This window comes from Borostomias antarcticus (genome assembly GCF_949987555.1).
Source record: "Borostomias antarcticus genome assembly, chromosome: 17".
Lineage (NCBI taxonomy): Eukaryota > Metazoa > Chordata > Actinopteri > Stomiiformes > Stomiidae > Borostomias > Borostomias antarcticus.
Genome location: NC_140250.1, coordinates 6,213,690 through 6,230,982, shown reverse-complemented (window position 1 = coordinate 6,230,982; position 17,293 = coordinate 6,213,690). Strand labels below are relative to the sequence as shown.

Sequence of the window (17,293 nt, the reverse complement as noted above, 5' to 3'; positions counted from 1 at the left end):
GTGACCTGTGCTGTGTTTGTTCTGTCCTGGTGTAACCCATGTCAAGGTCGAGGAGGTTGAGGAGTGAGTTTGACCAACTACTTGCTACCACCACCTGGGACTCATGAGGACACTTTGTGGAGGTCACTCGGTTACACTGGTATGCTCTAGTTTGTCATTGAATCATCATCATCATCATCATCATCTTCACCTCCATTATTTACTGTTGGAGCCTCTTGTTGGGACTTATAGCCAAGGAACACAGTCTCTTAGAGAAGCTGAAGGAGAGCTTGTGTGTGTGTGTGTGTGTGTGTGTGTGTGTGTGTGTGTGTGTGTGTGTGTGTGTGTGTGTGTGTGTGTGTGTGGAATGACAGACCAGTGACTTACAGTACTGACCAAGGATGATCGAACATGTAGCTGGAATTGAAAATGTGGCTAGATTTTATTGGTTGCAATTATCGGAAAGCATGTGTGCGTGTGTGCATAATATTTGCCAATCATCATCATCATCTTCATCATCACCTCCATTATCTACTCTTGGGGCCTCTTGTTGGGACTTATAGCCAAAGAACACAGTCTCTTAGAGAAGGAACTGGAAATGTGGCTACATTCTATTGGTTGCAAACATGGGCAAACGTGTGTGTGTGCATAATATTTGCTGTTCCCGATAACCAAATTCAAAGATGCCCAAAGCTATTTACAAAATGGCTTTGCAGTAGATAGATCATATCTTGCTACCTGAGGCCTCTGCTCTGCTCCTCTCCTCTGTTCCCATGTAAATTAATAAAAAGCATAGATAAATAGTCACTGCAAAGTGGTCAATGAGAGTTTATTTAATGAGAAATTGTCAGTTTGGGAGTTGAAGACATACCTACACATACTGTACCTTATTTGATAAATTGTTATTTCTGGGCTAGAATAATGACCAAAGGGTAAGTGTCAACACAACTTACTAATTAAACCCTGGAGGTTAGATGCATCACACCTTGTTAGAAGGTAAAAAGTACACACACACACACACACACACACACACACACACACACACACACACACACACACACACACTTTAGGCTAAGAGGACCATGCTTCATGCCAGACTCATTCTTCAGGAATGTTTTCAACGTGCCTCATGATTGGCCGACATGATGATCGATTGATCGACCATTTTGAATAATAATAATAATTGTCTAGTCGGCTGTAACATACTCCATCCTGACCTGATCACTTCAAAGCTTGTCCTCTGGGGATCCAAGCATAATGTGCATACAATACAGTATACAGACATACATATATTTCTTGTAATTATATGTAATCTATTACGTATATTCTATATTCTTTATTCTGCTGTACTTTTCCACTGCTGAAACACCCAATTTCCCCCACGGGGAATGCAGTGCAGTAAAGTAACTGTCTGTCTGTCTGTCTGTCTGTCTGTCTGTCTGTCTGTCTGTCTGTCTGTCTGTCTGTCTATCTATCTATCTATCTATCTATCTATCTATCTATATCTATCTATCTATCTAAAGCCATCCGCGGTGCTCAGAAGATGAAGAAGGATCCTGGCTTCTATATGCAAATACTTTGCTGATAATTTATAACAGGTTACAAATCCTTCATTGGTTGGTATTTAGTTATCTGAAAATGGTCTGCAATGTCTGAGGGACATTGCAGATCAGGTATTATAAAGTACAGGTATTATAAAGTATTCAAAATGATCGATCTATAGATGTCAGCCAATCAGGAGGGATGCAACTCTAAGCCCAGCCAATCCAGAAGTAACAGGTGTAATACAATGTCAGATTGTAAACATTCCTGAAGAATTGAGACTGGCATGAAGCGTGGTCTTCTTAGTCTAAAGTGTGTATGTATCTGTGTATGTGTGTGTGTGTGTGTGTGCGTGCCCTGTTCTGGCATGCCCAGGGAGGGCATCTGGGTCACGGCACCAATGTAACCCATCTGTCTGTACATGTTTGATCATCATTAGTCAATAATTCGCTGGTCTGTCATTCCAAACACAAACTTTCATTCAGCTTTCAGCTGACTGTGTCCTTCCGCGTTCGCACTCCTCATCCCCGGAGAGTAATTCTGAGACGCCCAGCACCTCAGCACTCCGTCGCCACAGGTGAAGGTGATCGTAGTGATTAGTAAACGAGCTTACGGCTGAATACTGCACACCGGGTCCCAATCATCATCATCGCCTACCTACAAGAACCCTGGTTTTCTCCACGCTCATCGCCAGATCTTCTCATAGAACTCATGTGGCAAGTATCTAGCCAGTGTAGCCAACTCTGATTGCCGTTCCTATCTTTGTTGTGCTTTTTGACCCCTCGTGTTTTAGTTCTCTTATCCCATTTTTGTCTTTCAGTTTTCTCCCGTCAGACCCAGTGTGCAGTGCTCGGCTTGCCTGCTATCACCACCCCTGGACTGAAACACGGATTCCCTGACACCTCTTCTGGATATCGATCTTTGATTACAGATTACGGATATTCGACATTGTTTGTTGATTGCCTGACCCCTGCTCTGATTATCATGTTTGACCTTGCCTGCTGGACTTGTGCTTTAGTATTAAACCGCCCTTTGGGCTTTTGCATTTTTTCTCTGCCTCCTGTTTCGTGCGTTTGCATCCAATTCTAACCCGGTCATAACAATAGACCCCAACAGTAAATAATGGAGGTGATGGTGGTGATGAGGATGATGGTGATGATGATTCAGTGACAAATTAGAGCACAGCATTGTAACCATTCACCAACATGAAGTTTCCTCATGAATCCCAGGTAGTGGTAGCCAGTAGTTGGTGAAACTCACTCTTCAAAGGAACGCTAACAGTCCCTGTTGGCGAAACTATTAGCATGTCGCCCTCACAATTGGGAGTGCGTGAGTTCGAATCCCGCCCTGGGCAAGACCTTGACATGGGTTACACCAGGACAGAGCAAACACAGCACAAGTCACATGGATGCCTCCTAAAAAAAACATTATGTAAAGGTGAAAGTGAATGAACAAACACTAGATGATGGTCATCCCCCTCAAGGCTAACTGTCTTTACCAGCTAGTGTATAAAAACAAGGCAGGGAAAAATCATGTCTAGCCCTGTTTTAAGGTTACTTATGATCATATACAATGTTTCAGATCAAAATGTTGACAAAACTAGCACTTTTCAAAGAGTCTGATAATTGCTCTACCACCATTTTGGTTATACAATGGATGTGGGTGGCCACCTTGAAAAATCATTCAAAAAACATGTTAAACTCTCGATTTCAAAGACAAGAAGCTCACCGAGGTGTTAGTTGGCGTTCTGACATATAATTTGCCATTAAGTAAGATTCTAGTTCATCTGGAAAGGCTTTTTAAAATATTTAGCATAGAACTATTTAGTCGCAGCACATACGTGTGTAAACTTCCGCAAACTAGGTAGCCTAGCAACATAAACAATAACAATAGCTACTGTAAGTAGTTCCGCTTCCTTAATCCCCTCTGCGGATTGATCTACGCATCTACAACGGTCGCGTCAATACAAGTCAATGGATTTCATAAAATGATCAATAAAACCGTACAGGATTCATATTTTGCTGCGAATTTGATGTCAGAACACCAACGGACACCAATAACCCCCTTGGTGAGCTTCTTGTCTTTGAAATCGAGAGTTTAACATGTCTTTGAATTATTTTTCAAGGTGCCCACCCTTCCATTGTATGACCTAAACGGTGGTAGAGCAATTCTCAACTTTCTCAAAAGTACTAGTTTTGTCAACTTTTTGATCTGAACCATTGTATATGATCATAAGTAACCTTAAAACAGGGCTAAACATGATTTCCCCCTTTACTACTCCTTTAAGAGTAAAATTGTTGGCATCACACCATTTCACAAAGCCATCAATCTCAATCTGATAAGCTAGATGGTCATCTTTGAAGATATAACGAGTGCAGTATCATCAGAATTTTTTTTAAGGTGGCAGCCAGATGCGGGACTCAGCCTACAGTCAGAAGTGTACAAGGTAAATAAGAACGGGGATAGGACAGTGCCTTGAGGTGCACCGGTGTTGGAAATTATGCTGCTCGACACTTCCCTCCTAGACCTTACATACTGAGGCCTAGATGTGAGGTAGGCTAAGAGCTAAGCTTCCTGGGTACTGTCACTTTCCGGGATCTCAAGTGGGAATTGAACTTCAGCACCCTGATCAAGAAGGCACAGCAGATAATGTACTTTCTGTGGCAGCTGAAGAAATTCAACCTGCCCCAGACCATGATGGTTCAATTCTACACCTCCATCATCGAGTCCATCCTCACCTTCTCCATCACCACCTGGTTCCACGCCGCTACAGTCAAGGACAAGACTAACTTACTGTGGGTGATACGCTCGACAGAGAGGGTGATCGGCTTCACCCGGCCTTCCCTCCAGGCCCTGCACGACTCCAGGCCCCGCCCTCCCTCCCTCCAGGCCCTGCACGACTCCAGGCCCCGCCCTCCCTCCCTCCAGGCCCTGCACGACTCCAGGCCCCGCCCTCCCTCCCTCCAGGCCCCGCCCTCCCTCCAGGCCCTGCACGACTCCAGGGCACTGAAGCGGGCCAGACCGGGCCGACCCCTCCCACCCAGGCTACGGCCTCTTCACACTGCTCCCCTCTGGCAGGAGGCTGGACACGGGAACAACTTTTTCCCCACGGCCATCAGCCTCATCAACATGGCTCCCCTCTGACTCTCTCCCCCACCCCTTGTAATCTCTGCACTAAACTGACTGACTACTGCACTCTACTGACTCTTTTGTAATCCATATTGCACTGCTATTTTTTGCACAGAGGCCACTGCTGAGGATGATACTGAGGATGATTTAAAAAAAAAAAAACGAAGATAGTCAAAACCACAATTTAACCTCAATTTTAATTTTCTAAATGCTCAGTTGTCAGACATGTCAGTCTGTCATGAAAAATGTCATGTTGAGCTTTTCATATGACAGTCTAGTCTAGTATGAGAATGAGAAATGGTCGGCATCATCATGACCATATTCTGGTGATAGATAAAACACAATGGACCATGTACACAAATGTTAATAAAAACACATTACCCCGACCCGAAATCATCACATCACAATTCATATTTTTGTATAAAAAACAGTGCTTTTTATTTCTTTAATACTGTGGAAAAATAATTACATACCATTTTTAAAAAATATTGAAGATAATGAAATTAAAAAAATGAGAATTTCATAACTTTTGTTGTACATCTTTTGAACAGTTTTCTCTGCTACGAAGAACAGTACAATAAGATTAACATTGGATTTCTAAATTCAAAGACACAGTAATACAGGATACAGGCCTACCAGAGGTATAAAAGTATTGTAACAGGTTTGTGAGAGAAATTATGGACATAATACTGAAACATACTCGCACACATACACACATACAGACATGCACATACTGTACACACTGACATGCATACAATAGTCGCACACACGCAGGAAGTGCTGCTGTGTATATGCCTAACATATACCCACACACACGGCCATTCACACATCTATACAAACACCCTGTACAAATAGATGAGCTAGCCTACACACAAACACACACACACACACACACACACTCGCTCTCTCTCTCTCTCTCTCTCTCTCTCTCTCTCTCTCTCTCTCTCTGTCTCTCTCTCTCTCTCACTCTCATACACACACATCACTATGTCAATACTGCAGTCAAACCTTCATTGAACCTCTCTATACACATTCTTCTCTGGCCAGTCATCTGGCTGGGTGAGAGGACTGATTGATGATGTGTAGCGATGCCTTCCCCTAAAGCCATTCTCTTCTAAATCCCACACAAACACACACCTCACCTCCCTCTGTGGGTCAGTGGGGGTCACCGTGTTGGCTTCTCTGATATACATCTGGCCAAGCTGCCTCAAGGCCCCAAAATCTTGGTAGTACCGACACACAACCTGCTCCTAGAAGGACCTCTGTGAAATCTACTGCATGAAAATGCTTGTGACTCCTGGTCTAAAACAAAGAACAAAATTGACACTTGGCACAAAGATTTCCTTAATATACCACCACAAATACCCTTCCAGAATCCTGCTGGCTCACACCAGACCGAATTCCAGGTTCCATGAACTCTTCTTTGTGTTTGTCTCTGTCCATTCAGGTGAATATCACCCCCAACACAAAGACTCGACACTCAAGTTTGAACATTTTGGTCCACACACTTCCTTTACAGAAATATGACAAAAAATAATTCTGTCAATGTTAAAAAATAGAATACAAAGCTCTAGCCTGGTGTGCAAAATGAAAGAAAACATATACAGATATATAGATGAGGGACGTCTATAAGCATGGATACTGTGATGCAGTGCAAACCGATGCCCCTGGTCAGCTAGATGCATGGTACATGCTGAGGCGGGGCAGGGATATATGTGCTCTAAGATCACGTTATAAGACAAAACAACAAAAACAAAATGGCGGCCAGTCATAACCCTCCACCGCGTGAGGTTCCCTCCGATTAACGCGTACCATAATTGACGGTCCCCATGATATGCCTTAATATTACGCACATCACATTATGGAATAAACTGCCTTAAAGACACACTCCCTCTTGTTGTTACAATCTGACTTTGTAGCGTATGCTATCCATCTGGATAGCTGAGATCTAAGATCTCTTGTTCTTGCTAGTCCTCTTCTTCCCAGTTTTGATTGTAACTTTCGCTGTCTGCTCTTTCAGAGCTCAGATAGAAACACATTGGGAGTGAGGGACCTGACGACGCCAGGATGTCCCTTCCCTGTCTCACTAGAACGCTCTTTCTCTCTCTTCCATGGTCTGGAATCTAGAACGCTCTCTCTCTCTCTCTCTCTCTCTCTCTCTTGCATGGTCTGGATTCTAGAATGCTCTCTCTCTCTCTTCCATGGTCTGGATGCTTTCTCCTGTTTTCATACCCTTCCTGTCTCATGGGCATGTTCTTGCGTATGTGTGTAGGTGTCTGTGTGAGTCAGTGAGTGAGTGAGTGAGTGTGTGTGTGTGTGTGTGTGTGTGTGTGTGTGTCTGTGTCTGTGTATGTGTGTACATGAGAATAGGTGTGTGTGAGCGTGTGTGCACGTGTACATGTGTGCATGCTTGCTTGTGTATGTGTGTGTGTGCGCGTGTGTAAGTGTACACGTAACCTCTGTGTGAGTTTTAAGTGACAATGCGTATGGGATGCCCCCTCACCCTGGGTCACGTGCATGTAGACGGCGTGTGTGTGTGTGTGTGTGTGTGTGTGTGCGTGCGCGCATGTGTGTACGCCTCACACGTGCGTCTGCATCCTCTGTGTGTGTCGGCTGTGGGAGTAGTCGGAATGCTGCGAGGTGTAGGAGAAGCGGGTGGAGCTGGCGTACTTCCCGAGTCCAGCCTCCGGGCCCGACGGTGGCGGCGGTGCCCCCGCCCCGGGCCCCGCCCCCGGCCCCACGCCGTACATCTCATAGGACGGCCCCGCCTCCAGGGGTGCCAGGCTGGGCGGGCCGAAGCCCAGGCGGTAGGGATAGTGGGAGGGGTAGCCGTAGTTGTCGTAGGCCAGCTGCGGGGCTCCGCCGTCCAACAGGCCGCAGTCTCCGGGGAAGTCGACGGGCTGCAGGGGCGGGGCGGCGGGGTTGGTCTGCGGGGGCGGGGCCTGCTGCTGACCCTGGCCGGCCCTGGTGAAGGTGTTGAACTGGGCGTAGCTGTTGTGGGAGAGTCTTGAGGGGGGGCGGGGGTCGTAGCAGGCGCCAGGCCGGCCCGGCGCTGACAGGGATGGGGGAGGGGGGCCTGGCGGGACTCCGCCGCTGCTGCTGCCGGCGCCACCGCCGCCACCCGTGGCCCCGCCAGAGCCTCCGGCGCCGCCGCTGATGGAGGCAGCGCCCCCTGGAGTGTTGGAGGGTCGGTAGTCAGAGTAGTGCATGGAGCGGGAGGCTGGCCTGCCCTCGTCGTGGGTGGAGGCGCGGACGTTGTAGTAGCCGTTAGTGGGGTCCTGCAAAGAGAAAGACAGAGAGATAAAGAGAGACAGAGAGGAAGAGAGATATACAGAGAGAGATAGACAGATGGAGATAGACAGAGAGAGACAGAGAGAGTGAGACAGAGAAAGATAGACAGAGATAGAGAGAAATGGATACATGACCATGATGAATGGTGCATGGTACGATAGAAGTGTGTGTGTGTGTGTGTGTGTGTGTGTGTGTGTGTGTGTGTGTGTGTGTGTGTGTGTATGTGTGGGTCTGTTTGTGTGTGTGTGCATGTGTGTGTGTGTGTGTGTGTGTGTCTGCATGTAGTATGTTCAATGTGTATTGTATGAGTACGTGTGTGTGAGCATTTGCAAGTTGTAAAACGTGCGTATGTGTGTGTGAGTGTGTGCGCGAGTGTGTGCGTGTGTATGTGAGTGTGTGTGTGTGTGTGAGTGTGTGCGCGTGCGTGAGTGTGTGTGCGTGTGTGTGTGTGATACACATGTCTCACCTTAAGGTCATACTCCTGCCGTGTGTCGAGCGTTTCGCTGCGTAGGTCCTGTTTTAGTTCTATATCATCTTTAAAGGGCTGATTGGAAGGAGAGAAGGACACAGAGGGAAGAAACTAAACCATCAAACGAGGAGAAAACAACAGAGGAGGGGGGAGGAGAGCAACGGAACAGAAGGAGGGAGGGAGGGAGAGAGGACCAGAGAGAGAGAGAGAGACGGAGAGGAAATAGCAAAGAGAAAGTAAGAGTTAGTAGACGAAAGACAGAAGAAGTGTCAAGTAGCTAATCAGATTGAAGAGCTAATCAGATTGAAGATGATGGAATAAAAAGCTCAAGTTGATAGTGAAAGCTTTAAAAGGTCGTTTGGTGAGTGATGCTGCGTTCCTTTTGTCCGGATCTGGCGCCCGGGACGACGTCATATCCCAGTTGAATGCGTTCCAGAGACCAAATGTGAAAAAAGCCACTTTCGCCCATCTTTATAGTTCTAGCCAAGTTAGCTATTGTTAGCCAGTGTTAGCAAAACCAGTTGATAACAACGAACTATGCTGTTTTGCGTATACGAACTTCATAACAACATTGTTCACTGATATAAGTTGGACAGTACTGTGTGTACGACTGATTAAATGAGACACAAATAATACAGAAGTGCTAAAAAACAGTCTTATTACTGCTTTCACTTATTGTTGATGCACGGAGTAGCCATCTTGATTGACGTCAACAGCTGATGTTGAAGTTGGGGTAAATTTTTTATCCCGAGTAAAATGGCGGAAATCGCGATTTTGACGTCGAACCCGGGAATCCCAACATTTCCGACACAAAAAGTAACACAGCATTAGTTTAGAGGTCAGCGTTTCTCAGATCGAAGGTGATCTACTAGCAGAGGCTGAGCAAACCCGGTTTAGGTCGAAACCGCAGACACCGTCATCCACAAGTCTCTTGCTTGGCATGTTGCCGTGGCGACTCACCGAGTACATGGCCTTGACCATGCGTGACGCCGTGGAAACGCTCCCGGAGTCCTCCTCCAGACTGTGCGTCTCCTTGTTGATGGTCTCCACCTTGATGTCAGGTTTACCCAGCGTGACCCCGCGGCGACCTAGAAGAGAAACGCGGCACCGTTGAGTACAGATAACAATAACATGACTCCCCCGAGGAGTCTGTATAGAAGCATAACACAGTACTGTGGGTTTTCATAAGCATGTTGAGGGCGTTTGGGAAAGAGTGCACAGGTTGTTTCTAGGTGAGGGTTGCTTAAAGGAGTAGTAAAGGGAAAATGCATGTTAAGCCCTGTTTTAAGGTTACTTATGATCATATACAATGGTTCAGATCAAAACGTTGACAAAACTAGCACTTTTGAGAAAGTCTGATAATTGCTCTACCACCATTGTATATGATCATAAGTAACCATAAAACAGGGCTAAACATGCATTTTCCCTTTACTACTCCTTTAATATGTACATGAAAGAGAAGTATACTGTAATTAACATGATGTTTGCTGCTTTGCTTGTGTTGCCATACCGTATGTGTGTTAAAATGTGTGTGTGGACCTTAAAGTGGTGAGTCATTCCCATAGGCCTTCAATATATAGCATAATATACATAGACATGAAAATACACTTAATATTATACACATTCTGTCCATTATCACCATGATTATAATATATTCTTGTATAATCTAATAATGTATAACATGTTATCCTGTATATGTATAATATGTTATGTGTACAGTACTGTACATTGTGCAGAGCAATTTACAGTAATGATGGGTTACCACTGCCAGGCAAGTAATATGTAGCATACACCTTTCCCAGGTTAATATACAGCATGTATGTGTGGATGTGAATGTGGTTGGATGTAGTGTGGATGTGTGGATGTGTGGATGCAGTTGGATGCAGTTGGATGTGGTTGGAACTCACTGCCTTTGCGCTGTCTGTAGAAGATGAGCACCAGCACCAGCAGACATAGGAACAACAGGATGGTGCAGCCCACCGTTCCACCTGCTATAATCCCCACTGGAACCTCCTCTGATAGAGAGAGAGAGAGAGAGAGAGAGAGAGGGGGGGGGGGGAGAGGGAGAGGGGGAGAGAGAGAGAGAGAGAGAGAGAGAGAGAGAGGGTAAGTTTGTGTGAGAAAGAGAAACAGGGAAATTTAGGAGAGGGAGAGAGAGAGACAATCAGTGTGTGTGTGTGTGTGTGTGTGTGTGTGTGTGTGTGTGTGTGTGTGTGTGTGTGTGTGTGTGTGTGTGTGTGTATGTGTGTGTGTGTGTGTGTGTGTGTGCAAGAGAGTGACAGAGATAAGAAAAGGGAGAGAGAGAGAGGCAGATGGTTAATGAAATACAAAGGCTCAGAGGTAAACATTGTAAATGCACTGTATAAACAGGTGCAACACTCCCTAGCATTCATCTGCAGTACAGTATGTAACAACATAACATTATGATAAGATAATGTACAATGCACATGTGCTGTAGCAGTCTACCGGTCTTCTCCAGGGTGATGATTGTGTGTGTGTGTGTGTGTGTTTGTGTGTGTATGTGGGTATGTGTGTGTGTATCACTAGACTATACGCATACCGGTCTCCTCCAGGGAGATGATCATGGTCCCGGAGCCGAAGGCGTTCCAGGCGGTGCAGTTGTAGGTGGAGAGGAAGTCGGCCTCCATGACGCTGTTGATGGTGAGGGTGGAGACGACTCCACCGCCCTCCGAGGCGGGCTTACTCTGCTCCACCGTGTACCTCTCCAGCAGGGTCCCCCTCTCTTTCTCCCACACGTTCTCCTTCCATGCCCACACCTGAGGTGGCAGTAACATGGGGGATGTAGCGGTTTGAAAATTTCACATCACGACCACAGTGGCCAAAATTATCACGGTTACCAGTATTATCACGGTATTATAAAAGGTGCTGGGAATTTTTCTAAAACTACCGATACATACACTGAAATCATTTCACCAAGTTTTATTTTAATAACCACAAATAAAATTAGCACTGTGCACTTTTTGTTGTTTGCATAAACGTTAAAATACTACGTCACAGAGACTGTTGCTCACTTTGGTTGATGCTGTACAGTATTTATTGTGACTTTTTCAAAGTGTGGAAATCAAACATGGCTATCATTATCATTATACCAGTTACCACCATAGGAGGGTCTGTCCCTCACCTACATTACCTCACCTTCTATAGGAGAATCTGTCCCTCACCTACATTACCTCCTTCACCTCCATGACCTCACCTTCTATAGGAGGGTCTGTCCTTCATCTACATTACCTCACCTTCTATAGGAGGGTCTGTCCTTCATCTACATTACCTCACCTTCTATAGGAGGGTCTGTCCCTCACCTTTATTACCTCACCTTCTATAGGAGGGTCTGTCCCTCACCTATATTACCTCACCTTCTATAGGAGGGTCTGTCCCTCACCTACATTACCTCCTATTTTGTTTTGAAATTGCTTATGTATTTTTGTTGTTGCTGCGTGTGTTTGTGTCTTCTTTCTCTCTCTCACTTTTCTATGTTCATATCCTTGTTATTTTTCAGAATGTCATACGAGTATGTATTTTTTAAAGTTTCAAATAAACAAAACCAAACCTGCAGCACACACACACACCCGCACACACACACAGACACACACACACACACATAAACAAGCGTGTTTTAATCACACAAACACACGGAACGCACATGCATTGCACACACAGCCATAGATAAACTCAGACTCAAGAAGCACACACATACACAACCACAGACAGAGTTTAGAGTCAAACAGAGTTCACAAACACGCACACTCACAAAAAGAAACACCACGCACACTCGCTACACAGCCAGCGTTAATCTCACACACCACTAGCAACAGTTTCACAGCCCGGACTATTCTGGGATGCCAGGTTTTAGACATTAGTGAGAATCTCACCCTTTTCCTAACTTAAGAGCTGCTGAAAGCAGCTGTATAATTCAGGGTGAGGTACATGCATGGTTAAAGATGCATAAGGAAACATGTCCTGGTAATCTGTCCATTTACTCAGGGAAAGGAGAAAACTCTGGCTGTGGTGTTCCCAAGGACCCTCCTGCCTCTCCTTCATATTTTATAAATCTTTTTCTGTCTCCACATTAGAGACAGCCCACCGAGTCAGGCTGAATCTAACTCACCGAACAGAGCAGCAAAGACAATGTACTGCACCCCAACCACACACATACAACACACACACGCACACACACACACATACATAAATACACGCATATAAATACCGCACACACACACATACATAAATCTGCACATACAAATACCACACACACACACACCCTGAGCGATACATCAGGTGATTTTTTTAGACACTAAGTGTTACTACCAGTCGGTTGTTTATTGGATGGATCACTGGAAGATCTTTGGTGAGTCACAGCTCAGGGACACAGCATCAAATCAAATATAATCAAACTTTATTTGTATAGCGCATTTCATACACAGAGGCAACACAATGCGCTTTACAGAGAGCAATGGGAGGGTGGGCATACATCCCGCCCCTACATATTCCAGAGGGAAGCACAGGGGCGACGTCTTGGTGAAAACGCTCCGCAGAATACGTGAGCGCTACGCTGTGCTGTGGAGTTGGTGTGTACTGTACTGTACTGTATGTGTGTGTGTGTGTGTGTGTGCTAATTTGGAAGAGACCACTCACGATTTTGTCTGGGGGTGGTGAGCTAGCGATGTAGCATTTGACCTCCCCTTTTTCCCCCCTCACTGCGTATTGGACCGGCTCGCTGGAGATGATGGGGGGGCCTGGATACACAACACAGAGGAAAGAGAAGTCATCCCACTTGTCCAAGACCAGGAGCAGGATCTATCTATCTATCTATCTATCTATCTATCTATCTATCTATCTATCTATCTATCTATCTATCTATCTATCTATCTATCTATCTATCTATCTATCTATCTATCTATTCTATCTATCTATATATCTATATATCTATCTATCTATCTATCTATCTATCTATCTACTGTATCTATCTATCTATCTATCTATCTATCTATCTATCTATCTATCTATCTATCTATCTATCTATCTGTCTACTGTATCTGTCTGTCTGTCTGTCTGTCTGTCTGTCTGTCTGTCTGTCTGTCTGTCTGTCTGTCTGTCTGTCTAATAATGTGATACTGTGTGTTAGTCTGTTACTGACCGTTGACGGTGAGGGTCACCTCAGTCTCTCCCACTCCTATCCGCGGCACTATGGCCTTACACACGTACTGGCCTGCATCCGCCTGGCTCACCGACTTCAGATACAGCTGGTTGTTGTTACTCAACACCTGCAACCAGAGAGAGAGAGACAGAGGAAATAGCAGAGAGAAAGTAAGAGTTAGTAGACGGAAGAGAGACGATAGATAGCCGATGAAGAGAAAGAGGGAGTCAGAATCTGAAACAGGTTTATTGCCAAGTAGGTTCTCACATACGAGAGAGACAGATAGATAGGTGAGGGAGAGAGAGGTAGGTGAGGGAGAAAGGGATATGGAGGAGAGGAGACTAAGAGGGAAATACAGACATATATACAGAAATAAGGAGTCAGACAGGTAGAAATACAGAGAGAGAGAGACGGAGACAGAGAGAGAGAGAGAGAGAGAGAGACCTGACAGAAGGACAGACAGACAGACAGATAGAAAGACAGAAAGGAGGCAAAATAGAGGTGAAAGGGACATAGAGGGGACTGAAAGGGACCAGGAGAGGAGGAGGAGAGTGGAGGGGAGAGAGACAGAGGTGGAGAGTGGAGGAGAGAGAGAGACAGAGAAGGAGGAAAGTGGAGGAAAGAGAAACAGAGGAGGAGAGAGAGACAGGAGGAGGAGAGTGGAGGAGAGAGAGACAGAGGAGGAGGAGAGTGGAGGAGAGAGAGACAGAGGAGGAGAGTGGAGGAGAGAGAGGAGGAGGAGAGTGGAGGAGAGAGAGACAGAGGTAGGTCTCACCATGTTGGAGCCCTTCTTGGTCCAGGTGAGGGTGAGAGGAGGGTTCCCCGCCCACTTGCAGTTGAGGGTGACGTCAGAGTCGATGTCCACAGTCACTGGTCTGGGCTCCACTATCAGGATAGGCCCAACTGGGGAGAGAGAGAGACAAGGTGGCTCATTAGTGTGTGTGTGTGTGTGTGTGTGTGTGTGTGTGTGTGTGTGTGTGTGTGTGTGTGTGTGTGTGTGTTGCATCATAGTCTGCGATAGAGACAGAGAAAGGGAGTCAGGTAAAGAGAGAGAGGGAGAGAGAGGGGGAAAGAGAGACAGAAAGGGAGGGAGAGAGAGAGGGAAAGAGACAGAGAGAGGGAGAGAGAGAGACTTGACTTGATAGAGAAAGGAGAGAGAGACAGAGTGAAAGAGAGAGAGAGGAGAGAGGACAGAGAAACAGCTAGATAGAGAGAGACAGAGAGGAGGAGAGAGAGAGGACAGAGAAAGAGAGAGAGAGGAGGAGAGATAGGGCAGAGAAAGAGAGAGAGATAAGGAGAGAGAGAGGACAGTGAAAGAGAGAGAGATGAGGAGAGAGGGGACAGAGAAAGAGAGAGACAGAGAGAGAGACAAAGAGAGACAGAGAGAGAGTGTGAGAGAGAGACAGAGAGAGGGGGATGGAGAGAGAGACAGAGAGAGAGGGATAGAGAGAGGGGTATAGAGAGAGAGGGAGAGAAGGGGTCAGTGACGTGGTCAGGTGTTCCCACTCACAGTGCACGTCGACCAGGATGCTGACGTTGGTCTTGCCCACGGCGTTGAACACCAGGCAGGAGACCGGCTCCGTGAAGAAGGAGTGGTCGGCCTTGGTGGTGAACACGTTCTCTCTCGCCCCCTGGAGTACCACGCCCCCCTTCGCCCACCTGAGGGAGGGGTCAGCACAGTCAGTTTGACAGACAGATCAATTTTTATGCACTTTAAAAAATAGGTAGGTAGATAGGTAGAACCTAAGCTTCCAGATGGCTGTTTAGAACCCTAAAGGTTTCAGACAGAGCCTAAGCTTCCAGGTAGCTGTTTAGAATCGGTGTCCTTCTTCTAGTGCCTAGTGTGGGTTGAGGTTAGAATAACGGTTGGGGTTGGGACAGGATCTGACCTATATGGCAAGGGGTAAAAGTTGGAGTGAAAGGATGAACATGTGGAGGATTGGTGTATAGTCCCATAAAGTCATCCCCACCGGGTCTTGAACCCCAGTCTCCCGGGTGGGAGTCCAATGCTCTGACCACTACTCTACTTGTGCAGTGGAGATCAGCGGGTTGATTTTGGTGTCCTTTTTGATTTTGGTGTGCTGGGACTACTGCCTCTTGTAGTGCCAACAGAGAGATGCAGGCCAACATTGTCGGGAGGGAGGGATAACCCAACAAACACTATACTAGGTGCGCTGGTTTCCAGCCACACACAAAAATACGTTTTTAAGCCATCACGTTCAACTTTTGAAATGTAAGTAAAATGTGAAAATGCAAATAACGTGAGCTTTGCGTTTTATATATACATTCGCAAAAAATTATTTCAAAAAACGTTTTTTCATTTTGTCATTATGGGGTATTGTGTCTAGAATTCTGAGAAAAGAAAAGAATTGAATCTGTTTTGGAATAAGGTTGTAACATAACAAAATGTGGAAAAAGTGAAGGGATATGAATACTTTCCGGATGCACTGTATACCACACACTGATACACAACTAACAGCTATAGGCAGAGTCTTCCACACAGACAGCACTCATGGTCAGACAGGGTTATAACACAGACCTGTATCCCATGATAGGGGGGTTGGCAGAAGCCTGGCAGGTGAAGGTCACTCTGTCCCCCTCCAGGACTGAACGTGGCTCTATGGACAGGGTCACCGTAGGGGGGTCTGGAAGAGACAGACGCACGTAAACACACATACACATGCACACACACGCACACACACACACACACACACACACGCACACACACACTGGTTACTCAGTTGTCATATCACGGTCATATAACATTATCAGTTTATAAGTAATGTGAGGTGGTACAAAATGACTGCCATGGAACCAACCAGATTCTACCTTCAGATGTCAGACCAAGTAAATTTCCTCCGCACAGATTCAGCGCTTTAACTAAACTAGTTGGTTTTGGGGGATAAGCCTTGTCATTCGTTTATTACTGCCCAATCAGTGGCGACTCCCCGGCGTTCGGAATGTGTTGTCGGCCCAATCAGATTCAATCCAGTCTACATGAAACCATAGCAACCTAGCAACCGCTCCGCCAAAGACGATTGTGATTGGTTTAAAGAAATACAGCGTTTTCCGAATGCCAATGAGTGCAGCCAGACCTTTCTCCAGCACTGGCACAGCGTAAACGAAGTGTGGAGATATAAGTGTGGCTATGCAAGACTACCACTACCCTGACCCCTGACCCCTACCCCACCACTACTCACGGTGGACGTTGAGGGTGACGGTGGTGCGCTTGCCAGTGGGCGCCGCCAGGTTGGTGGCCACGCAGCTGTAGTTCCTCCCGGTGTCGGTATCAATGGGCTGGACGGGCAGGAAGCTACGCGTGGTCACCCTCTTCCTGTCTGGGAGGACTTCCTGAGAGTGGGAGGAAGGGGAGGGGCGGTGGAGAGGGGGTGAGGGAGGGGCGAAAGAGGGAAGGCGGGGTGGATGGATGGAGGGAAGGAAGGAAGGAACGATGGAGGGAGAGGAAAGAGAGGGATAGAGAGAGAGAGAGGGAGGGATGGAGAGAGAGGGGAATGAAGGGATGGAGGGAGGGATGGGGGGATGGGGGGAGGGAGAAGTAGAGAGATAGAGAGGGAGGAAGGGAGAGAGATGGAAATGAGGAGGGACACGACAGAAAGGTCAGTGCGTTCATGAGAAAGACTAGTTCTGACACCCCTAACATTAATAAGGGTGTGTGTGTAACATATTACATCTAAAGTATGAGTACAGTATGTGGTGTGTGTGTGCGT

General features: G+C 46.3%; 1 protein-coding gene across 1 annotated transcript in view; it reads right to left on the bottom strand.

Moving 5' to 3' along the window:
• Positions 1 to 7,229: 7,229 nt before the first annotated feature.
• The window catches only part of kirrel1a (kirre like nephrin family adhesion molecule 1a), a gene marked incomplete at both ends in the record, with an annotated part of 25,536 nt that continues 15,472 nt past the window's right edge, over positions 7,230 to 17,293 (bottom strand). The window contains 11 exons of the mRNA XM_084451774.1: positions 7,230 to 7,928; positions 8,408 to 8,521; positions 9,371 to 9,498; positions 10,318 to 10,425; positions 10,971 to 11,187; positions 13,064 to 13,164; positions 13,566 to 13,692; positions 14,341 to 14,468; positions 15,076 to 15,224; positions 16,105 to 16,210; positions 16,766 to 16,916. Of these exons, the coding sequence (XP_084307900.1) occupies positions 7,230 to 7,928; positions 8,408 to 8,521; positions 9,371 to 9,498; positions 10,318 to 10,425; positions 10,971 to 11,187; positions 13,064 to 13,164; positions 13,566 to 13,692; positions 14,341 to 14,468; positions 15,076 to 15,224; positions 16,105 to 16,210; positions 16,766 to 16,916 (2,028 nt within the window). The remainder of the gene's footprint in view (positions 7,929 to 8,407; positions 8,522 to 9,370; positions 9,499 to 10,317; positions 10,426 to 10,970; positions 11,188 to 13,063; positions 13,165 to 13,565; positions 13,693 to 14,340; positions 14,469 to 15,075; positions 15,225 to 16,104; positions 16,211 to 16,765; positions 16,917 to 17,293) is intronic.